The 25,338-nt window shown below is 42.1% G+C and overlaps 1 protein-coding gene and 1 long non-coding RNA gene across 7 annotated transcripts in view; one reads left to right on the plus strand and one right to left on the minus strand.

Annotated features, from left to right (window-relative positions):
* The window catches only part of LOC129172843 (uncharacterized), a 30,315-nt gene extending 11,922 nt beyond the window's left edge, over positions 1-18,393 (minus strand). Inside the window, exons 1-2 of the long non-coding RNA XR_008567102.1 lie at positions 18,291-18,393; positions 18,020-18,150 (exon numbers count right to left, since the gene is read on the minus strand). This is a non-coding gene — a long non-coding RNA (uncharacterized LOC129172843). The remainder of the gene's footprint in view (positions 1-18,019; positions 18,151-18,290) is intronic.
* Positions 89-25,079, plus strand: fam49al (family with sequence similarity 49 member A, like). 6 transcript variants are annotated; one of them, XM_054762940.1, is made up of 13 exons: positions 89-378; positions 8,734-8,824; positions 12,857-12,936; positions 13,843-13,922; positions 18,060-18,181; positions 18,297-18,402; positions 20,457-20,593; positions 20,660-20,737; positions 20,924-21,040; positions 21,950-22,029; positions 22,121-22,247; positions 22,350-22,420; positions 23,770-25,078. In XM_054762940.1, the coding sequence occupies exons 4-13, from the start codon at positions 13,850-13,852 to the stop codon at positions 23,831-23,833; spliced, it is 975 nt and encodes a 324-aa protein (XP_054618915.1). In that variant the 5' UTR covers positions 89-378; positions 8,734-8,824; positions 12,857-12,936; positions 13,843-13,849; the 3' UTR covers positions 23,834-25,078. The 6 variants fall into 6 exon arrangements, with proteins under 6 accessions (XP_054618915.1, XP_054618918.1, XP_054618916.1 ...); XM_054762943.1 differs by lacking the exon at positions 13,843-13,922; XM_054762941.1 differs by lacking the exon at positions 12,857-12,936.
* The last annotated feature ends 259 nt before the right edge of the window (positions 25,080-25,338 follow it).

Raw genomic sequence — 25,338 nt, forward strand, 5'->3', positions numbered from 1 at the left:
GGTGAGGGTCTTTGTGAGAGCGAGAGGTGGGAGGGCTAGAGGGAGGGGGGCATGGCGTTCTATTTCTCATAGACCAACAGCTGCTGTCTTTAGTGCAGAGCGGCAGAGGAGGGGAGGGCCGAGTGGCGTGAGGCAGTGCATGCGCTCCGTGTTCAATCCACAGCCCTGTGGCTCGCTATAGGATAAAGAACCCTCCTCTGAGCAGAAGCCACACAAGGGATTTCTTTTTTTAACCCCCTCTTCCCAACTTCCTCCTAGTGCTGTTCATCCTCACACCGCTTCCCGCTTCTTTTATTTTTGCCCTTTGTCCTCCCCTTTTGTTCTCTTGCATCCACCTCAGGGAAAGGGAAGGCACATCATCCTGCACTCCTGCAGCCGGTAAGCTAGCAAGACTCCTTCATGTGATGCTTGTGGGGAAAGGGAAGACTGCATCCCAAAAGGGGTGAAGAGGAGAGTGGATGGATGCTGACTGATGGTTGGTTTTGAGGGTTTAGTTTAGTGATGTCGAGGGGAACGGTCAACTGGGGCTTGTCCTCTTTTCACTGCGGCGTGTCTCGGTCACTGCCACATCATCTTCACACTTCCTCTGACCATCAGGCAAAACCCATCACCAGGAGAAGCACAGGGGAAGCTAATGTGCATTAATGGGTGTATCTTCCCACTGATGGATGCTCACACTACATATGTGACCTAGAACCATCACACGCGTCATATATCACAGAGATGGACTGGAGTGCATTACCATTGCACACATGCATTACTTGCGTCGATACAAACACTTTTATGCGCGGGGAGGTTTTTTCTGTAGGTGTATGAGCTAAAAACAAAAGCATTGCTAATGAGGAAGGGTGGGTGCATGTGAAGCAAGGGTGGAAAACAAGGAGGGAAGGAGAGAGGGAGGGGAAAAAACGTGAATGGAGCAAATGGAGGGATGAATGAGGTCCCTCGCTCCAAAATGTGAGATGAGGCCTGACGACTGGGTGTGAGGGAATCAGTCCAAAGTCAATCATTTCACAACAAATCGGTACTAAATATGACATCGACACATCATTTAGCTCAGGTGATGAACCTATCAAATGACATTTGTAGCTCATACGCATGCACGGCTATTAACAGGACATCCATTATCAGTTCCTGTTATCATGGTCACCATGACAACCTAGCCCAGGTGTATTCCTGAAGACAAGGAACATTCCATCACTATCTACATGAAGGTGCACAATAATTAACATGCTAATATAAAAAGAGTGTGTGGTCTAAATATTTAATCAGTGTGTAGTGCTTTTTTTGTGCTAAGGTATTTACTCCACTGTTGCTAGGACACTCCCTTTGAACATTTGAATCCAGCCGTCTCATTGGCTGGCAGCGATGATGCAAGATTCCCTCACCCCAAATCTTTCCTGCGTGCCCATAGAAACATCACCGCCTCTCTCCTCCCCGATACCTCTCTTTTTCCCCCCCTCTCGCTTCATATCCGCTCCTTGTCCGTCACAAGATCGTAAAGTCGTGCATTTATTCTTGCTCACCCTCTGCGTCCACCCAAGCCGCCATCTCTCACATCTCCCTCCGTCCGTACGAAGCGGAGTATTGCATTAATGCGGCCCAGCATGTGTCAGCTTTATCAGGTTCGACAAGGCGGAAGACACAATTTGGTGGGGCAGGAGATTGCCTTGCCCTTGATTCAATGGCCACTCGCTTGCATCACCTTGCACAATGCATTTCTAATGGGACATTTATGTCATCACAGTGATCTATCCACATGACATGTGGCGGCTGATCACTTAATCCATGCTGAGGGACTGGGAATAGATGATAGGCGAGGAAATTCTTGGGTTTCTGAACACTGCATCACTATTTGGAAGATGTTGTCATGGTGATTTAGTAGCAAATCATACAAAAAGTTATAAGTTCAGCAATGCCAATACGCTGGAACCCGACCATTGCGGCTGCCAACACAAAAATGGCCAACATGTGACACTAAAAATGCTACATTTTTCCACCAAAACGTCAAGGTTGCTTTGCTTTCCAACTAGGAAACAGAAATAGTCTGTTCCAGACTCAAGTTATGGACAGCATAAAACCTTGTAACCGTACAGACACATTTGACTGTCATACGAGCGTAGAAATAAGTTAACATCTGATCACATTAATGATGCGGGTGCTTTGTTGAGATTGAACATTTTCTGCATATAGGAAATAAGTGAAACCTTTTTGTAACTGTGCAGACATTGTTAACATTCCTAACTGTTATACAAGTGTAGAAATAAGTTAACCACTGCTAACACAGTACAAACGGTTGGGACGATTTGTAAATAAGTGAAAGAGAAATTACAGTTACAAGGTGAGACTGTGGCCATTATGAAGCTTTTTTTTGTTTAAACTAAACTCGATGTTTTAAAGAACGTTTTAGCATTTCTGCCTTACTAGTGTATGAATAAGTCAGTCACTGTTAATATTAACGTTGGGGGAAACAAGTGAAACAGAAATGAACCGTTTCAGGGTCAAGCTGTGGCCATTCTAAATATATATTTTTAACTGTGCAGACCGTACTTCAACTGTATGTTATTCAAGTACAACCGTCATTCAAGTGTATAAATAAGTTAACCACTGTTAGTGCCGCAAAGGACTGATCTGTTCCACGGTTAAAATGACTGGAATTGAGTGTACAGACACATTTTCAAGTAACATTTTTAACTGTCATACAGGTATATAAATAAGTTAAACACCGTTAATATCAAAACGTAAAAACAGGCCGCATTTCCTACCCAATTTTCCATCACATGAAATGTTGTACAACCACAGAGTCATTCGACTACAGAGGTTTACATCTAGGGCACACAGTAGTATTACCTCAGCCATGGAGTTCTTTGCTGTTTGTTTGCATTTTCCAACATGTTTTGGATTTTTCTCTGTGGCTATGGCATACATTTTAATGGTAAAAAGCACATGCAGTACGTGGATATCTTTGAAGGCTCCTCCTATTCCTGTCAAGACGGTCCATGCTGAGATGTACAGTGTATGCATAATGATCTCCGTCAGCCTTCACTGAATACACCATTGCTGAGTGTGCAGCCGAAGCTGACACGAGACAGTGAAGAAATCTTTCGCCGATAACTCCAAAGCAACCTCGCTCACGCATGAACACCTTTGGGTCAAAATATTTTGACACCCAATAGCTGCCGACGGGGCTTTTAGCCAAAAGAAACAGAAAGCTGAGTCATGCAGATGCACAGCATTGCTGCCAATGAAGCTGCAATGTTTTACAGCTGTGTTATTGGCACACATCTGGTGGTAAGAATAGGATTAAAATACAACTTCCATATGTTTGTCTGAGTGGAATTCCTCAAAAAAAATCTGGCATTTCATGTTGGAGCTAATCCCTCTTAATCTAGTTGACTGCCTGACCCGTCTCTCCAGCAGATGTTCAAACATCTGTCACTTTGTTCCCTGATGCTCCTTTTGTGTTCTTTGGTTGTTCAGGGGCTGAATCACACGCGCACAATTGTAGCCAAGGTAATAATAACATTGGAAATTGACATATGAGCCTTCTTTACTTGGTAATCGTGTAATTTAATCCACTAGTGTCTGGAATCAGGGATAATTCCCTCAGAGGAGAGATGATCCTGTTACCATGGGGGCACATGTTGGTCTGAGAGAGGATGCAGGGAGATGGCAGCGGGTCTGAATATACCTACAACATGGAGGTTTTAAACACGAAGAGATTATGCATTATAATCTCATTTCTGTGCAGAATTGTGGCTTTAAAAAGGGGAATTAGCTGGGCTATCTGTGCCTCTAACGGTATGCTATGGTTTGTTACATTAAGGAACATCGCATGATTACATTTGCACAATCCAACTGTGTACATGTGAAACAGTTGGGCAAAAACTGTTCAATTTTTCAGGTAGATTGAAAATTACATAAAGCATTGTGACAAATAGCTAGCGTAGTGTAGCCTAAAGGCAACCCAAAAGTACATACAGATACATGTCTTTACCGAAAATAAGACCAACATCTACCAAACTACAAACATGATAAGCGGCGTAGAAAATGGATGGATGGATGACCATTAAATGATTTAGTCTAAGCATGTTTTGCTTTTGAAGTTTTCATGACACCATGAAGGACAAACCTTCATGAAAATGATACCGCCTCTGAATCGCCCCTAGTGTATACACGCACCATTTCATGGAGGATATCTTTAAAAAAAAAAGAAAAGAAAAAAGGCTTCGCCACACATCATAAATAAAGCCTGGAGCGCCACGACTAGCCATCAGTCAGCTCCAGACGTGGGAGCTGTAAATTTGATCGTTTTGTTTTTCTGCAGTGAATAGGCTAACCTAGCGTGATGTTGTTCAAATGTGAGTGTAATGTTAGCACTTTAGCTCACACAGCTATGCTGTTGTTGTTAAAGTTTGGGTCCCCCTTTGCCACTCCTTAATGTTATGTTGTTGGACGTCATATGTGGCATCTATTACGTTGAACAAGTGCAGCGAGGCTGTGTATATGTAAACACTGAAAAAAGTGCACAATAGCGCTTCTTGGAGACACACAATCTGTCTGAGATGGGTGTAGACAAACACAGCCCATTTGCATTAAAGCTACGGATCCAAAAAACAGCGTTTTCCCGGTAGGGCTTATTAAAAGCACTTTTAAACTGTTAGATTTTGGACAACACACGTCCAATAGTCTGTTGGGGATGAGTAGATTCATTCCACTAGTAGCAAGAGTAAAAACAATGGATGTCTGATTTGCCAAATATTCCATCTCATAGACTGGTCACTATCTCACACAAACCTGTAGAGAGTAAATGTAATTGGATTACCTCAGAGCTACTTCTCACAGTATCATGCTGTTCTTCATCGATCTGAGCAATCGGCATCCACCAATTTTGGCCCAACCGCTCAAATTCCCACCCCGCAGTCCTGAATGGGATCGATTACCACAATTTAGAGGAAACGTGACCAGAAGGCAGGCTGTAAATTAGCTAGTTAGCGACGGGGTCAAGTGTTTAGTTGTTAAAAACATTTGACTAAGGAGGGATGACTTTTACACACATTTACACACCATCTGCTGTATTTCTTCTAAGTGACTGTTGTGTGTTTCCATGTGCCAGATCTGCTCGGGTGCCCTGGGATGTTGGCTGGCGTTTGCTGTTTGATCAGCCTCGGTGTATTTTTCCCCTTTTCTGCACACATGAACGCACACGCATGCTGACTAATTAGCGCCGCGTGAGCCAGCGTGGGTTTTTCTATCTAGTGGACCCATCAGTCATTTGGCATCAGACAAAGAATCAGATAAAAACAAACCACGGAAACAAAACCTATTCTTTTTGGGTCCATGCCTTTTCTATTTTTGACCTCCCTCATTGGAGTAACGCTGCATTCTCTACTGTGTGCATGCGTTAGACACACTGCAGCAGAGTGTGATGGAGCGTGGCCTCCTCCAGGGACACGCCGGGCTGATGTATGACTGCTACACGCTGAGCTGTATATAGATTCTAGGTCAGGCAGGGGTCAGAGGTCAGCCCATTCAGCCATTCTTTGTGGTGGTGTCTCGCGGCGCGGCTTCATGCTACATTTGTCTTCGTGACTTGTCTTAAGTAGTCAATTTAAGCAACATACAAATGCAAGCACAAACACAAGAATACCACTTTGACAAGGGAAGGACACTGGAGGGGTGCACAAATATCTACAGTAATGACACACACACACACACACACACACTCAGTGTGTTCCAGCTAATTAGCCATCCTAGAAAATGTTATACAGATCAGCACCAAAGTACTGTAAATACTGTGATTGTAGCTGGGTCATGTATTTATCTAAAGAGTTCATAGGAAGCAAGCAATTAATTGGGGAGAGGTTATTCCAGAAATGGGAAAACTCACTCATTATATATAACAACCACATTTTTTTAAATTAATAATCTCGAGTGCATGAGAAAGTGTAAAGAAAAACATAGCTTTCTTTGACCACGCTGTCGTATATATTAACAAATATATTGCATATTACACAGCAGCAACAGAACCAATGTTGTAATAGCAGTCATGCTCAGTCAGCGTCAATCGCGCTGAAAAGTTCATTGTAAGGAACAGTATGGCACGTGTAACACCCGTGTAACACACCAGCAGCCGAGTGGCAACCTTTTAAAGCGCATGTAGAGGTAGATAAAGCCGTTGGATGCTGACATCTTGTGGAGTTGAAAAAAAAAAAAAAAACGACATCAAGGATGTTGCCTACAGCCACAGCTGTTAACGCCAATGCTTCTTCGACACGAAGCTAAGTCGAGACCCTGTCAGTGATTTGCTTTTGTAGATCACGCATCCGGCGACTACAGGCGAGTCTGCGGTAAACTGAATAGAGGCGTGAATTGGAGCAGTATCGATTTGTTGCAGACAAAGCACCCATTTCTTCAATTTTTGTACTGTTTTTCTTTAATTTATTTTATTTAACCAGATAAATCCCATTGAGACCAAGATCTCATTTACAAGGGTGACCTGGCCCAGAGGTCAACAGCGCACGTTGTAATAAATACTGAAATAAAAAAAATCAAGAAAGTTTAAGACAATAAATTACAGCCAAGTAAACAATTCAAATAATGTTTAGGGTTCAAGAAGCCCCTCAGCAAAATGTATGTTTAATTTCATTACATTTTTTAAGTTTCATGATTTTTGTTTTTTTATTCTTACTTTATCATTCTGTTTAATTCATACCTGTTTTAGCCTGTGTGCTGTGCTGCTATTTCTACTACTGTCTTGTATACTGTTTACTTCCCCTGACGGCACATGCCCTAGAGATCAATATTTAATCTCATTTAATCGAATCTAATCTAAACGGTGGTATTCAAATATTAATTGCTACATTGAATGCAAGGAGCAAAGCCTTACAAGTAAAATACACTGACAAGAATGACATTTGAGAGGCTACTAGTACTGTAAAAAATTTAAAAAAAAAACTTTTTTGTGTTCGATGTCACTGAATGAGGTTTTTCCTCACATTGTTGTCCTACTTTGCCCTCCAAATCCAGTCCAAACTGATACAAGGAAGTTTATAGAAACAAGAGCAGGGAGCCCATTAATGAGCACAATTGAAAATAGTAATCTATCAAAATGGTGTAGTCAGGCCCTGAAGCTGCGTGAGTAGAATTAGATTAGCTGTCAAGTGGACTTGATGAGAGCATTAATATTTGTGACAACAGCTGCCTCTTTCATTGCAGGAGCTGCATTCAAAGCCGTAGGTTTGTGTGGGCGTTTCACTATTGTCTAGGAAACAGAAGGGGGAGGAACTTTTACTACACGTGAGAGAGGTCAAACACAGTGCACTTCACCTTGCTCAAAAGTCTCATCCACCCTTGCAATATCTTCACCTCCCTTGACCTTTTAGGCCTTTAGCTGCCAGGACAGCTCAATAAGCAGCAGGAAAGAGACATAACAAGCCAGTGAGGAAAGAAGATATTACAGAGCTACTGGTCCACACATCTACCATCCAAAAGGTCTTTAGCCCCTTTCACACAGCCATTAAAAGCTGACTTTTCACTGTTTTTTTCCCCCACAAAAGTACACCCAATAATTTTTCGACTTCTGGGGTCGTTTCAGATTTGTAATGGTGGTAGGACGGCACCCGTGTGGAAGTGTGTCACTGTAATACCGCGATCAGCGTTCAAAGTTTAACATCCAAGACTAATTCTTCCCGTCCTTTCGCGTTGAAAACAATTGTTGCTGTCCGAAAGTTTTGTCACCATTTTATCTGATAGCGGGAATACATGTTGCTGTATGAAAGAGCACACATTCAAGGTAATGCCACACTTGATTCTGTGTGAAATGCATACGTACACTTGGATAAATAAATCAACTGTTATGGCTCTGATGCAGCAGGATGTCTGTGTGAAAGAGGCATTTGTTTATCATCTTTGCCCATCACCTATCTACCCACGTGACTTCAACTCCTTGCACACAAGATTTAAAAGACCACTTTTTCCTTTTAAATGTATGTTTCTCATTTTGATGTTGTGTGTGAACAGCACGGAGCTGAAACGAGGGCTCAAAGTTGATCTGGGAATTTTGTAACTTCGGAGGTTCTTTCAGAACTGTAACAGAGGCAGGACGGTGTCTGCGTCAAAGCACATTCAGCAATACCGGACCAGAGTTGGAATTTTAACTTCTGACTTCTGAAAGCAATCGTCGCTGGCCGACAAGTACTGCATGTAATAACAATGTGGTATCGTGATTCAGGGTAATTTTCGGGGGCCTGTGTGAAAAGCACAAGCAATTAAATCTCCTGTTAAAGCTCTGATGGAGCAATTTTGGGTAATTCTGTGTAAAAGAGGCTTTCCTCATATACTGTAGTATCAGAGCAGTAACAGAGGCAGGATGCAATGCCGAGACCTGGCTGCAAAGTTCAACACACGAGCCTCAAACGTATCCTGCACTGCTGTGTTGAAAGCCATTAAGTATTGCACCTATTTATCAGAAGTTGCTTTGCTGGGTTCTGTGTGACAAAGACGAATAAATCTACTGCTACATATGAAAGAGGCTTTTAACCATTAACATCTGTTCATACAAACTGACATTTTGTACCAAATGAAATGTCTAGTAAGTACAATGCATCATTTTGTACCAACTGTGCAGGAAGTACTTTTTTTTTTTCAACTGAGTGCGTCTCAGATTTGAAATCAACACCTCTGCAGCCTCGTTTCCTGTGTGACTGCCTGCTTTGTCTGTGTTGTTGTCAGGAGCTGGCTGCCGATGCTCTGACCAGCGCGTGGAGCTGACAAGCCCTGATTGATGCAGTAAAGTGTTCCACGGGAGTCTACGCAAACTAAGGTAATAAAAAACATGCACAAGAGCAGGGAAGTCAAGAAAAGGAGGACACAGCAGAGGGGGGAACATATGGTCAGGCTGAAAGAAGCTATGGAATTTATGGTTGAAGGACATGTGAGGGGTGTAGAGAGGATGGAGGGTCATTTGTAAGGGTAGCAAGACTCCCATATGGAGAAAGAAGATTATAGAGGTTAGACTGAGCAGCCATGTTGGCAAGCAGAGCTGCTTCTGAAGAAGCCCTTGGGTAGTGACAGGAGGGATCTTTCAGGGTAGAACTGAAAGGAGGCCACAAGCGCCGCTTTGGCCGCTTGGCTTCCTGTCTGGAGCCGGCTTTTTGCTTTTCAGCGGCCATGTGGGAACCGATCTGGGGCTTGAAGGAGGCCCTTGGTTCTGACTACAGATGCGAGCTGTGTAGGTCCACTGCTATAAAGAGTGCATGTGTGGAAGCCAAGACAGCCCACAGACACACATCGATGCTCCAATGGATTCATTCTATTCAATTAATCGCAGAGTCTCCTGTAGTCGCAGCGTGCGTGGTCTATAAAATCACATAACCGCCGGGGTCTTTCATTGGCTAATTAGGTAAAAAGCGTTAACAGCTGTGGCTGTAGTTGCAAGCAGCTGCATTTATCGTATCAGGAGTGGTCGGCATCAAACAGCTTTGTCTATCTCTACATGCGCTTTAAAATGCCGCTACTCAGCTGCTGGTGTGAAACTCTTGCATGTTGCATTTGCCGTGCTGCTACTTACAATAAACCCATCAGCGGTGTTAATGCTAGCTGTGCAGTTTGCTCCTCAATTGCTTACATTACAATATTGGTTCTGCTGCTGCTGTCATCATTATTGTAGAAAATGAACTTTAATAACAAAATGTTTTTGTCAAATTTGGAAATAACAGCCTCTTTCCATCTTCTCTGTAATTTCGATAGCTTTAGAAAATAAAGGCCCTGGCTATTGACAGTATATCCAGTGACCTTTATTCTATGAGTATGAGGGATGTTTTTCAAACGCGGAGGTCAGATGATGCCATTTGGATTACTTGTGCACCTCTGGGCCACCGGTAAGACTGAAAAAAAGACACTTGATGGAGATGTGCAGTGACATCACCAGGCCGGTGTTGAAACAGAGAAGTGAGTCAGGCTTAAGGGGGATTTTTTTTATTTATTTATTTTTTGTAAACGCCAGCTTGCAAAGAAAAGACAGAGACATTCTATATTTGAATTAAAAAGCAGAGGAAAACACAGAGATCTAAATAGTCTCATTTTGTCTGGTTCTACTTCCACAAGCAAGGCATCGGCTTGAGAAAAACAAAAAAAAAGAGAAACCACATCTTTAAATAGATGGCTGAAAACGAGAAGTGTGAAGTGGAAAGAGATGCACAGAGACACAAAGCGAAACAAGACGAGAGTAGAAGTTTACAGCTATTAGTCTTTAGTGATAGCAGAGGGACAGCTGATGCCACTGAGGGATTTCGGGGGAATAACACACAGGAACTGCTGAAAAGGATACTAAAGGAAAAGAAGTGACGCATTTTTTTTTTTTTTAAAAAAGGAAAAACAAGGGTAAGAGGCTTCATATTAAAGATGGCCGTTATTGTAGCAGCTGCGTGCGAGCTAGCTGGACAGTTTTACCAGCATCCTTCGCTGAGGCGAAGAGACGATATCACCGGGCCAACGGTTACCTGGCAACCGTAAGCCGAGGGCTGCTCTCGGTATGGACCTCATGCTGCTGCGGTAGTCGGTGTACGCTCACTAGCCACAACATTAGGGACACATACACAGTTTAATGCAAGCCAACACAAGAGCTTTGCCTACCTTGTATACTGTTCATTATTATCTTTACATCTCAGGCTGCGCAGTGTGTCCTATGACGTAGAGCAGAGGGCTACAGATTATTGGAGGGAAGACTAGATAGTTCAGATATTCAGGAGGTCGATTTTCAGGGTGTGTAGCAGAAGAAGCACACTTGATTTGATGCAGTGAATCAGCATCCATACAGCTTCTCCTTAATGCCACCCAACAGATTTCAAAAGTAGACGTGCAGCACATGCGACAAGGCCGGAGTTCCGAATCGAAAGCGCTTCAGTCAGTGTCAGCAAGCTGCCTCAGCCAATGCACTGTACCATGTAACTTAATTCCTTCCTCTTCCTCGTCCTTATGCACACTCCGGTGGTGCATTGCAATCTCCCTCTGCCTGCTGAGTAACAGCAGGAGGGTGGCATCTTGTAAAGATGCTCATAATGATGGAAAATACAGCAAAATTCCGTTTTGAAAGGGTCCCCTATTAAGTGTTAAGTTTTAATGACGTTCTAACAGTAATGTGTGTCCCTAGAGCCTGTTTATGAGCACCAAACGAGAGAAAAATCCATCATCCATCTCACTTGTGAGCTCCACTTTTGAGAGAAAGGCTTGCTTTTCGAGTTCCGAGATTCCCTGACATCATGAAGGAAAAACTTCCTTCCTCGTGGACATGATATCACCTCTGACCCGCCCTAGCTAGATGAACCTACCCTGTGTATACGCCCACCACAGAGGACGACAGAGCTGAAAAAAAGAAAAAGAAAGTTAAAGGCTTGGGAACTCTAAGTTTTAGGGGTATCCCTATCTGATATTGATATCGGATATTGGGTCGATGTCAGTAAAAAATGAGTATCGGATTATAACTATACCCAAGATGCTGGGTCTGTTTTTTCATACCTACTGCTGTGAGTAATATCACTTGATCAAGCCTGTTGTAACACTTCACAATACAAAATAACTTATAAAAGTATGTATGATTCGTGCTGATATTGGATTGATATCGATATCTATTCAAGGCTGCAATATCGGTATCGGATCAGAAGTGAAAAAGTTGTATCGGGACACCACTAGTAAGTATTTTGTTTTTTCTTGCAGCGAATAGGCTAACCTAGCATGATGTTGCTGTTAAAATGTGAGTGTAATGTTAGCACTGTAGCTGACATACAGTAGAAAGCGATGCTCGTATTGCTAACAATTGTACCCCCCCCCCCACTTCCTAATGTTCCATAGTTGTATGTGATATATGGTATCTATTAAGTTGTAAATGTAAAAAGTGGTGCTTGTTGGAGGCACACGCTTCAGGCTGACGAAGACAGCTCATTAGCATAAAAGCTACAGACACAATAAACAGCCTGTTCCCAGTAGGGCTTACTAAAAGCGCTTCCTGTTATATTCTGAAACTCCCAGTACGTCACTGTGGGAGCTCTGAGACTTATTGAAAATTGTTGAAAAACGACAACATTATAATATGGGACCTTTGAACAACTGAGGCAACATGGAGTGCACTACTTGGCTGCAACCAGCAGGGGCGCTATTGATTCAGTCTGAACTAGTTTGTCTGAAAATGAGAACTGGTTCACTGCAGTAAGAGTGAAGTTTGTCTCCTGTTCCTTTTAAGGACGTTTCATTTCCCCAGTGGGTGTATGTTAAAGCTTTGTCCACTGAGAGCATTAGATGAGATTTAAATCATATAAGTGTCGTACCAAATATTCTGCCCTGCCAATGATAATCACGCGCAGTGAAAGAGATGTTAATTTAACAATACGCTGGTGGATCTCATGTGATTGTGCAAGTGTACCTCACTCTGGGACTGTGTATTTTAGCTGCACATACACATAAACAAACTGGGCCTTCAGCACTGGCTTCCTACAAAGCAGCAGCAGCATGTGGCCACAAGCTATGATGTCTAAAAGAGCTTGTTAGGAAACATCTATAGACTGATGTACAGTGAGGAGCATTAGGAGCGAGACACGCGTACAAGGCAGGCTGTTATTAGGTTACTATTGCAATGTAAATGGATTTAAAACCCGCCGCTGAGCCCTCGCGACTCCCAACGAGTGAGCTAAATGATTCACTGCTGGATTCAGACCCCCTTCCACTCTAATCAAATAGGACTATTAGACTCTAAGCCAGCGTCATTTACAGTTAAAACATCAGGCTTTAGACAGAAGAGCAAATGTGATTTGACCGGGCTTTGCGAATTGTATGCATTTTTTGCTGTTTCCCCCCCGTCCAGGTCGCCAGCCATGGGGAACCTCATTAAGGTCCTTGGCAAGGATTTAGAGAACTGTCCTCATTTTTTCCTGGACTTTGAAAGTAAGTGAGCACTGGGGTGTGTGTGTGTGTGTGTGTGCTTGAATTGTGAGTGCACGTGGGTGTGTATACTGTATGTGTGTGTGTGTGCGGAGCAGAGGTGCACTGTGGGAGGTTGCAGGGTGGAGCCACTTTAATGGACGGTGTGTCGTTGTGGGTGTTGTTTTGTCATAATCAGACACTCTCTAGTCCCACTCTTGTCAGGCCACTACATTAGGTACACATGCACAATCAAATAAAAAAAGCTGGATCAATAATTTCATCAATAATATAATTTAAAGATAATAATGCTTTTTTTCCAGAAAAGTATACATAATTATTATATATAATTTATATATTAGAAAAGTAATACATGTCAATTAATTTATGTAGTTTTAACTGTTATTATTACTATTAACATATATTTAAATTTATAAAAATATTTGTATTATTATATTTAAAAACATTTATATATTTTCAACCAAACCAAATTTTTTTATATGAATTAAAAAACGTATTATTCATTTTTATTTTGCAAAAAATATTATTATTAACTAATTGCACAAACTATCTTTTCTTCTTACCCAAAAAAATGAAACAGAAATATTTTATTACGGATATATGTAAAAATAATATTAACGAAGCAAATAAATATTATTCGAAATATTTCTCCCCTTTTGTGTGATTATTTCGAGCAATGCGAGTGGGATTAAAGAACATCTGCATCCATGTTGCCATGCTTCGCCCAGGACATGCGGCCACCATACCATCCCAACAACTCACTCATCCGCTCCCACACCACATCCATACACACACACACATACATACTTATGCACACACAATGTGGCATACATGCACAAGCGTGCACACCACCCCGGCCGACACCCATCCCCTCATCACCCACAGATCTCTCCCCTCTTTCTGTTCCAGGGGGCTCATGGGAAACCTCCTGAAAGTGCTGGCTTGCGCCGAACTTGAGCATGGCCCAATAGTTTTCCTTGACTTTGAACGTGAGACCATCCGCTTCTTATACTTTTTATTTTGAGCTCTTTCTCTCTGTTGCCTTTCTTTCCCATTTATTCCCCCTTCATTCATCCAAACCATCTTTATTCACACGGTGCCCCACTTTTGGTTTTTATTTTGCACCCACAGGACTGGCACTTGCGGGCCTTTCAGAAAGACACACAAAGTTGACAGACACACAATTGTCGGCGGTGGCGGGACAATAATAAGTTACGCAAACAAGGGGAAGAGAAACAAATGCCAGCCCTGTGTGTGGGTTTCTGTAGCTCTGCTAACACAAAGAGTCCATCCTTCGGCATCCTTCCACCTCCTCATCTCCTCGTGTGTGTGCGTAATCTGTGTCTGTGTGCTGCACTAAATCATGTGTGTGAGAGATGACAGAAAGAAAGGAAGGTGTACACAAATGAAACCACCTCTGTCCTCCCTTTTCCCCATTTTCCTAACAAGTGCTGTTATATTTTTATACGGCATACGATGTCCTTGTTAACAAGGGACAGAATGTCAATGTTCAATTCAGTTAATTATTGTGTGAATATTTGTTTTTCTATATTTGTGTTATTGGTATTTGATGTTAGTTTGCCTCCTGTTTACTGGTAATTGATGATATCATTGTATCTGAATGGATACGAATGATGTGGGAGCTTTTCTGCAGAAATATCAAAGCCAATAATAGAAAATCATAGCACTTACTACAAGTATGCAAGCATCCAATCAGGTTATGTCAATTTCATCCTTTATGCTGCTCACAGCCACTCGGGGGCATATTTGCATGATATACCGATTGTTATGATATTTTGTGATGTCATAGCCAGTGTTTGTCCTAGCTTCATTCATTTTCAATACCTAAATTAGAATAAGTGGAGGAAAAATAATCACTGACATTATAACATTAGGAGGGATGTTTTAATGCACACAAATAAAATAGAAAAAATGACAATAAAAACAAACTAGAGAAGCACTCAGAGAGCGCAGACCATCGTCCATATTGTGATTCACACCAAAATAATAATCCAACATTTTTTGGATCAGTCTTTGATATTTTGTAGAACCTGTTGGAAACACTCTCCTGTATTTTTTTCCCCCCCAAGTGCTCTGACCATTTTTTGTGGAGTTATATGCACAAATGGCGAAAAAGGTCCTATGTCGCAATGTTAAAAAATCCTTTCAAAAAATCCTGGATCCGGACGGTGATCCGGATCACCCCCAAAATGTAACCAGTTCTTCCGTATCCCACATCTGACAATTCCTGAACTGAAGCTGGCAAAAACATAACCTCCGCACTGCTTTTGGCGTAGGTAATAATAACATGTGGCTGTGGTCCAACAAAACTCATCACATACAAAAGAAATGCAGATTTAGTGACTAACTTCAGCCTTACTTTCAAGCAAAACATCAAACCCAAAACTGAACAATTTCAGCAGCAGTGTTGCAGTACATGAATAAAATAGTGATGCTAAGCAGTGTGCAACTACTATCCATCCATTTTCTATGCCGCTTCTCCTCATTAGGGTCGCAGGGGTATGCTGACTTCGGGCGACAGGCGGGGCACACCCCGGACTGGTCGCCAGCCAGTCGCAGGGCACATACAGACAAACAACCATTCACACTCACATTCATACCTATGGACAGTTTAGAGTCGCCAGTTAACCTAACATGCATGTTTTTGGATTGTGGGAGGAAACCGGAGTACCCGGAGAAAACCCACACAGAAATGCCCAACGGAGAGTCGAACCCAGGTCTCCTGACTGTGACTGCGGCCCGTGCAACTACTATATATTAGCAAATACTATGATTCCCCAGCAGGGAGGGGAAAACAGCCTCAGGGTGCAAACAATCCTCTAGCGGCACCCTCCTCATTTTTTACCTGAGTCACATTTGACACAGATAGAGAGAAAAACAAACACCAGGATGACTCAGGAGGACTATTTTTATAAGTGTGTCCCTCAAACATTTATTCCCCTCCTCCCCATGTGCGCACCCAGCACGTCGCATGGGAGCACGACAAGAATAAAGCTTGTTTCCCTACAGCGAAAAGTTAACAGCTTGAGTGTCGCTCATGTGTGAAATAAATACGGCGGTTGTCCTCTAAGTTGTTTATCCTAACATTTCACGAGTGTAATTCAGGACTTTTTCAATTATGATGACTACAACTGTACTGCTGGAAGTGCTCTAATTACAGCCCGTGTGTTTATTTACCGAAACGGAAAAGGGGAAGTTAATTGGAAGCAGGTGAGCGGCTGTCAACTCTTACATTTGAAAACTCACATCCATATTTATACTCAACTATATATGAAATAACACATTTTTAAAACTTTGATAATGATGATGTGGAGTGCAAGAGAAAGTGGGAAAAAAAACAGCTTTCTTTGATCGCATGTTCATTCGCTAACAGGTATACCGCACAGTAGCAACACAACCAATGTTAATATGTAATAGCGGCAAGTGTAAGATGAGTTTCGTACCAAGGGGATGAATGCATTTTAAAGCGAACACAGAGGTTGAGAAAGCTGCTGGATGCGGACCACTCATGATACTTCCAATGCAGCTACTGTCATCTTGTGGCAGCAATCAAAAAAGCCACAGCTGTAAATGCCAATGTTTTTTGTTTTTTTTGACGTGGTGCTAATGAAAAAAACCTGCGATTATTTTCTTTTGTAAACTACGCACCAGGCAACTATAGGAAACTGCGGTTAATTGAATCGAGGCGTTATTCGTTCATTTCCGATAACTTATTGAAACGGTTTTCTTAAACATTAAGCGTACAATTTAAAAAATAATACAAATAATAATAATAAGAGGAAAAGTAATAAACTATTTTTAAAAAACTAAAATAAAAATAAACATAATATCAAAATCATAATTATCTAGTCAACCACTTTCTATGCCGCTCCTCCCCAAGGTTGCGGGGGTATGCTGGAGCCTATCCCAGCTGACTTTGGGTGAGAGGCAGAGTACACCCTGGACTGGTCGCCAGCCAATCGCAGGGCTAAAATTCCAATTAAAATAGCATTTTGTTTTTTTAAATTGATGTTTGAAATATCGAACATATACTGTAGACCAGGGGTCCCCCTATCACCGGGCCGTGGCCCAGTACCGGCCTGTGGGCGGGGGGAACTGGGCCGAGGAAACCTTTCAAGCGCAACGATAAAAAAAATACACACACACAAAAAAATACTTTTACAATTTTAAATAAATGCATATAAATTTTGGAAATATGGGCCATTATTTTATTCAAAAAATAATATAGTTTGAAGTTTTTATATTGTTTATGTAGTTTGTTGCGAGTGTCCCACTTTGTTTGACAGTCCTTGAACGCACCATTGTATGTGCGCTAGCCTTCTCCCACTCTGCACAGATTGTCAACTATACTGTATTTTTATCGGGGGTTTTTCACCTCATATTTGCTCCCAAATGCTGATACACTGTGGGAATGCATAAAGGTAAAGTTTGATGACGTTATTGAGTGCTAATGTGTATAGTTGTTGTGTGCACAGCTTTAAATTAATTCATGCTAGCACACCGCCTGTTGCCACACACGTCAAGCAGCGGCGCTATAATCTCTCCGAAAAACAAACTCCAAGCTTATAGTGGTGGACGGTGGGTCTGTATTCGCTTTGTGCTTTTAATTTGATGTTCTTCCCGGCTTAGTTTTACACAATACATACTAAATGAGATAAATTACATCGCTATACGACCCCCACCACCAACCCCCCGGTCCGCGGAGATTTGTGGGAACACGAGCCGGGCCGTGGACCACTGCTGTAGACTGTATCTCACGGTAAACTGTTTTTTAAAGTAAGTTATTAGACGGATTTAGCACCAGAAATACAAATTATCTTTTCAAAACCACCACCATGGACTTAATGACCTAATTAATAAAGCTAATAAATGACATTTTCAGTCGTTGTTTAGATACGCAGCGCTAAGAAAAGTGCTGGATTTGTGCGGATGCTTTCATGTCTTTTATCTTACTCTTTAGGGGATATCATCCTTGCAGCTCTTCAATTCACACAAATGTTCCTCTTTATGTTCCCCTTGGGCTACCCAAAAACATCCCTCTCTCTTCCCACTTCCCGCTCCTTACCTCCCATCCTCCTCTCCTTCCCTTCTTCATCCCCTCTCAGATGCCCAGCCCACCGAGGCAGAAACCGCCGTGTGGAATCAAGTTAGCGCCGTGCTGGAGGAGGCTCATGGGATCCTGGCCGAGCTGCAGTCCTATAATGGCGCCGGGCAGGAGATACGAGAAGTGAGTGGAAGAATGGATGCTGATTGACCTGGGGGCTGTGTTTACTTGATGCGTTCACAGTGGACTTTTGTTGTTTTTTGGGAGTAACATCTGCTTGTGTGCGTCTCACCTGCAGGCCATTCAGAACCCAGGTGACCTCGCGCTGCAGGAGAAGGCCTGGAACGCCGTCTGCCCCCTGGTGGCCAAGCTGAAGCGGTTCTATGAGTTCTCACTGCGCCTGGGTGAGCATCAGCCATCGTGACACAGTCTTTAAGGAACCACAATGCTTGACTAACGCATTTATTTGAACATTTCTTGAGAAGGCGATGGTGTCTTGTTTAGTATAGACAGGAGCATCCGTGCTGTTTTTATATGCACACTCACCTTGTTACTGAGGTTACACTGTAATGTCAATTATTTGCACACACACAGCGCCAGCATCCAGGCAGCCGTTGCTACAGTAACAGAGAGAGAGAGAGAAGAAGAAGGATGGAGTTAGCCAGCCGCCTCTGCTCTGCCTACTAATAACATCCTGAACATTGTGTTCCCAGTGTGTCATGGAAAGACTCACCAATAATTTATGCTAATGTATTGCTGCTAATGCTTCCATGCTTAAATCTATATTGTCAGCTTTCTACTGTATCCATACTGTAGCTATTCATTTAACAAGCTAGCTACAGGATATGCCTACCTGGCTATTTATTTGCCTCGCCCACTACCATCTTGCTTATCTAACTAGATAGCTACAACCTACCTAGTTCCACTTTTATCTATATAGCTTGCAAGCGATTACCTACCTGATTAACTATTTACCCTTCAACCTATCTAGCCATTACCTAGCTATGTAGCCATTTACCCACCTACCCAACTATTTAGCTAGCTATTTGCCTACCTATCTAGTAAGCTACCGTCCTATCTATCAAGCTAGGCACAGTAGCTGTTGCCTACCAAGCTACCTATCTAGTGACCCTCCTACCTGTATATCTAGCTAGCTAGCTAGCTATTTACCCTCTTATACATCTTCCTGCCTATTTACCAACTATTTACTTACTTATTTACTCAGTACTCCTAGCACTCTAGTAAGCCATTTACCGTCCTACCTATTTAGTAACTACTAATACCAGAGGTGGGAGCCAGTCAGTGTTTTGCAAGTCTCAAGTAGAGACATCCAAGACAAGTCTCAAGTCAAGACAAGTCATAGGCTTGACATTTTTGAGTCCCTACAAGTTATAAGCACTGCATAATGTTTGCCAAATAAAATGCCATTTTAAAAGGAAAACTGCACTTTTTTGGTTTGGAATTTTGCCCATCATCCACAATCCTTATATAAGACATGAACACACGTCTCTCTTTTCTGTGCGTTCTAAAGATATAAAAACAGCTAAAACGAGGCAGTAATTCATGCACGTAATGGGACACACCTATTCCGCCTAGGAAGCCCGGTATTAAAACACCTTCAAAATCATACTGTGGCCGTGTAGTAACAGATATATTCATGGAACACTTAGGGTATTTTGGTCATTTTTAGCATTCCCGGAACTTCCTTCCTGGGTGCATTGATTTCACATAGCAACACAGAAAGGAACGCTACACCTAGCGTTAACTTTTCCAAACTCAAAAGCACAGCAGCAGTGGCGGCAGCTCCAATGTGTCGTGTTACCCTTCGGTAGTGGCCTGAGGCATTGTGAGCGCGGCGCTGATGCACCGTGGAGCAAGTGTGTGGTGAGGCTCGTCAGTAGCCGGTTTTGGTGTGGCAAAGTGTCACTACGCCAATAATGTAGTTCTTTGGCGTAACGTTAATAACAGCAATAACAATGCCGCAACTCTGATTGTGCTACGTGAGTGTGTGTGTCAAGAAGGCCTCCTATGAGAAGCTATTAGACTGAATTTATAGGTGTAGCAATAATAATAATAATGATAATAATACCTTACAAGCTACATACCTATCTAGCGCCACTTTTCTATTTTTTTATGATATGATTGGTTTGGTCTGGCTCGCCATTATGTAAAGAAACAGGTGCGGTGTGCTAGACCCGAGCTATCATGGCTGCTTGCTGTCTAAGCCCCCAGCAGGAGAGGCCCTTTAGATGAAACACTTCACTGCTTTATTTATAGAAGGCCCCTATGCATTTTTAATGGGGACAACCGGATGGGGCCCTGATACGCTTTCTTTCTTTCTGTGAGGCGGTGAGTCCATGACAAAGGTTCAATGGTGTTTGACTCGTGGGACACATGGGATGATCTTTTCTCAGTTCTCTCGTCGATGAATCCCCTAACAGCGCTTGCACCTTTGCAGAGAACGCCCTGCGCAGCCTGCTGGAGGCGCTGACGAGCCCGCCCTACGCCCCCATGCAGCACCTGGAGCGAGAGCAGGCCCTGGCCAAACAGTTTGCAGAGATTCTGCATTTTACACTCAGCTTCGACGAACTAAAGGTTGAGAACCGCCGATGTGATTTCTCGTAGCGTGTTTGTAAATACCTGACACACGTCTGTGTTTAGATGACCAATCCTGCCATTCAGAATGACTTCAGCTACTACAGGAGGACCATTAGCAGGAACAGGCTCAACAACCAGCAGGTTAGGCCTTATTGACAATATTGTCATTGTTTGAGCGGGGTCGCCCAAATAATATATATCCTGTCTAGGTTCTACGTATATTAGTTTGATGTGTATATTTAAAATGTCGATACAGACCTCGTGCATAGTGCAGTAGGAATATTTTAGGTCTACTGGCATCAGTTTTGTGTTGGGATTGTGTCGCAGCTGGAAGCGGAAAACGAGGTCAACAACGAGATGGCCAACCGGATGTCGCTCTTCTACGCCGAGGCGACGCCCATGCTGAAGACCCTGAGCAACGCCACCACCAAGTTTGTGTCAGAGGTACACACAACACAACTCTAAAGACACCAGAACACAACAGAGACAAGCTATTAAAAATGGATCTCACAAAAATGTAGTATTTCATACACAAAAAAAAGCACTGTACCCAGTGGAATAGTGACATATTTTACTTTTATTGTAATAATGACCTATAAATGTTGTTTTTAGAATGTTAGTAGACATATTTTTGAGCAGTTTTAAATGTGACTGGTTCATAATCCAGTAATAAGTTTAATAATTATAGCGTTTGACTGCATGAGCTATACAAATGGACTTTGTCTCCCCCTTGTGGTTAGTCATATTACTGCTTTTTAATGTGACCAGAACAGTCAAGGTAGTTCGTCTCAGTCCGTTCGCCCCGGAACGACACTTCCTCATTGACACGAGACGACCGTGAGATGCATTCAGCGACACTCAGAACATCACAAAAACGTCGTTATTATGCGTGTATGTGTGGTCTGAATAAACAGAAAGACAAAGAAAAACAACAAGTGGATATTCGTGTTACTCACTTTGTAACTCTTAATGCGGAAGTGCAATTTGCTGCATTAAAGTATGCTCGGAAATAACATAAAATATGCCTTTATTTGTCCCACAAGGGGAGATTGCAGAAAAAATCCCATAAAATTCACTCAAAACACGTGAATTCAACTTAAATGACGTGGCGTCTTTGAACGCAACCCGTCCTTGCTCATAATAACACTGTTAAATGTGTGATTCAAATGTTCTGCTACTATTTAAAAAAACTAGTGTTAGGTAAATAGATTTTCTGACATGTGTGCTATCTTTTAGCTTGATTTACATTTTCAGTCAATTTGGAGCTGTTGAAACATTTGACAGCCTTAATCTTTCCGGAAGGCATTTGTTTGAAGTGTTCATTCATATAATAATAATTGTGACTGTCTCCAGAATAAGACCTTGCCCATAGAGGACACCACGGACTGTCTGAGCACCATGGCCTGTGTGTGCCGTGTCATGCTAGAGACTCCGTGAGTACTTTTAGCATAAAATCTTATGTCTAACTCTAACTTAATGCTGCTTTTGCCTGCTTATATTATGTATTGTTTGTGCTATTTCCAGGGAGTACCGTTGTCGGTTCACCAACACAGACACCATGTTGTTCTGCATGAGGGTGATGGTGGGTGTCATCATCCTCTACGACCACGTGCACCCCGTCGGGGCGTTCGCCAAGACCTCCAAAATCGATGTGGGTGTTTTACATAAGATGCTAATGTCGTCTATGATTGCTGATCAGAAGAGGCTGCTGATGTTGTCTAAGCGCCTGTGTTGTCTTTGCGTGTCTGCGCAGATGAAGGGCTGCATCAAGGTGCTGAAAGAGCAACCGTCCAACAGTGTGGAGGGACTTCTCAACGCACTGAGGTGTGTGAACACCGATAATATAAGCTTTTTTTTCTTTAAATATGAAAAAGTCTTAGCATATCTGCATGAGTTGGTTAAAAAAAAATGTAAACGTGGCCCCAGTAGAAAAAGTTTGGACACCCCTGCTATAGACATAGTTTTGTTTCTCTTAACACTTTAAAATGATAGTAAAAGTAATGAGTCCCACAATGTATCCCATGGGGCATCCATCCAATTGTCAATGATACTACATACTGTATGTACATATTAATCATTCAATTTTAGATTATTTCTAGATTATTATCGTAAATTCTGGTGTATAAGCCACTACTTTTTTCGTAACCTCTGAACCCTGCGGCTAATTTATGGCTAAATTCTAACCTCGTGACATCTCCTTTACTTCAGAACTACTACTCAATACTAAGTACTAATAAATACTGTGCTGCTCGCAAGTCAGTGAGGAAACAGTAGCTCTTTCTTTGGCAGGAGCCAATCACGAGCTATCAGTGCACTCACAACAAGCTTGTTAACCCACTGGAAATCACAGGAGGTCACTATATATAACAGTATAACAATAGAACAGTCTGACTCATGTTGTCATGTTACTGAGAACACTTTACTAACGCCACTAAATTCATCACACAGCAACTCAACACAAAATATGCAAATATGTACCAATATGAGTTAACCCCCCAACATTTTAAGTTTTCCCATAAGGCATTGCTTCTGAATAACACATTCGTTGGGGCACTGTAATGATGTCATCCTCCCTCTGGGCTTCGGGTCCTCTGGATCCCTCTGGTGGACAGAGGCGGCATTGCAGCACCATCCACCATTTTCTATGCTCCTCTAATGAAATGGTGTTCTCAAACAAAATGCATTATGGAAAAACTTAATTTTTTTAACTTTTTTTTTTTTTCATTTTAAGCTCGTATTGGTACGTGTTTGTATATTTATGAGGTAAAACGTTTGAGTGTTAAGTTGCTGTGTGATGAGTTTGATGAGACTGTTATATTGAGTAATGACGCCCTGGCATTTCCAAAGGGTTGACAAGCTCGTCGTGAGTTTTTTCATAGCTCATTATTTGGTCCTGTCAAATAAAGAGCTGACTGATCCTCATGGACTCATGCGTGCCACAATATGCCATTTTATGACGTGGACACTTTTACAACGGTGCGGCTTATATGTGTACAATATCTGTTTTTTCCTCTGAAATGTGGCTTATACACCGGAATTCACGGTATATACATTTCTTAATATGTTAAAAACAATATTGATTCAATGAAATGATTGCATCAAATAATTCTAGGTAACCTTTCAAACTTGTAAAGCTGAAGATTGGATGTGATTTCTTGGCTGTTGCTCCTCAGGTATACGACACGACATCTAAACGACGACAGCACCTCCAAACAGATCAGGGCGCTGCTGCAATGAGCGAGGGATGCACTTAAGAGGAAGAAGGGGGTGAAAATGAGTGGAAGGAGGAGGAGGAGAGGAAACGTCGATCACTGCTGTTTGTTTACAATATGTGGAGAAACCTGATGATAGTACGAAGAGGAAAAAGAATTCTATTTATTGTCAGCTGTCCACCATTCTCGTCTCTTGTTTGTAAAGTAAGAAAATAGAGAAAAGAAGCCAGAAAATATAGATATATATTCAATCAAAAGTGAAGCCGCAGATGAAAATACATAGATGACTGAGAAGAGGCTTTTATTATTAGGTGAGAATTGAAGCAAAGCTGTAGTCTGACAAGTATTTTTGCACACACACACACACACACACACACACACACACACACACACCAGACAGTTTCCTTCCTCTGCACTGACCCGTGTGCACGGTTGTGAAGCAATGTGATGGACACTCTCCGGAGAATTGCTCCCATCGCTTTTGCGTTGTGTATCAGTGCAGGTGAAGGATAGGAGACCTCCATCTTTTGCTTTTTTTGTTTGTTTTTTTTTTTTACTTGAATGACTTTACTCACTCTCTCCATCGGTGCTTTAGCTATCACTGTGCTTACTTGTCATCCAGCTGCAAACTACGCATCTTGTTGAATGGGAGCTTTGAAAAGCCTTAGCGATGCTTTCTGCTACTTTACACATTCGGATTGAGAAGTTGCAGCAAAAGAAAAACAAAATCATGAAAAAAATGCTTTTTTTGTCAATTCATTAAATTGACACTCACCCGTTTTGGAAGACAGATGTGCGTGCTTCAGAGTCAAATGCGTCATCATCAGCTGCAAGAGAAAAAAAAGTGCATTTTAGCTTGAAGTCAGCCAATAAGAGCCAAACTTTAAAAAAAAGATGACAATTTTAAAAAAAAGCTGTGCTTTACATTGGATGTCCTAGGCTTTAGTCTAATTTGATCTTAAATGATATTTTCTAATACGTACAGGACTATGTGCACAAACATAGTCTGTATAAATTAGATGGCATGTTGTACAAGTTCTGAGTGTAAATAAGGTGTTTTTATTCATTTTGAATTGTTCAGTGATGCTGAAATGGGTGTGTCGTCTCTCTCTCTCGCTCTCTCTCTCTTTCACGTTGACCATGCGTCTGCCTCATTTTTTTTGGACCACGCTCGTAGTCATAGAGGAAAATTCATCATAGCGAATGAACTGGGAGGGGAAGAGGGAAGTGGGCAAAGTGGGTGTGTGTGTGAATGTGTGTGTAAGTGTGCGTGTGGGGTGGGGGGCTGATAGGGGCTGTCCATTTGCTTGTTATTTTGTACATTTTGTGCAAGAATAAACTTGTCATTTATTACATTCAGCCATTGGTGTGGTGTGTGTTTTCAATTATTAGTAGTAGTAGTACTACAGTGTAGTAGCTATATACAGTACAGTACAGCATTGATGCTACAGTGCTACAGTGGAGGCTGCAACAAACAGTGGTACGAGCAAAATACTTTTGGAGGTGATATGTGGTGTAAAAAGAACCACT

Source organism: Dunckerocampus dactyliophorus, chromosome 20, assembly GCF_027744805.1.
Source record: "Dunckerocampus dactyliophorus isolate RoL2022-P2 chromosome 20, RoL_Ddac_1.1, whole genome shotgun sequence".
NCBI classification, from domain to species: domain Eukaryota; kingdom Metazoa; phylum Chordata; class Actinopteri; order Syngnathiformes; family Syngnathidae; genus Dunckerocampus; species Dunckerocampus dactyliophorus.

Excerpts from the sequence above, each read along its gene's own strand:
- fam49al (XM_054762939.1), top strand. The coding sequence starts at position 13,610 with ATGCGAGTGGGATTAAAGAACATCTGCATCCATGTTGCCATGCTTCGC. Across the intron at positions 20,594-20,659 it reads TCAGCTTCGACGAACTAAAG|ATGACCAATCCTGCCATTCA; the intron begins GTTGAGAACCGC and ends GTCTGTGTTTAG. Across the intron at positions 21,041-21,949 it reads CCACCAAGTTTGTGTCAGAG|AATAAGACCTTGCCCATAGA; the intron begins GTACACACAACA and ends GACTGTCTCCAG.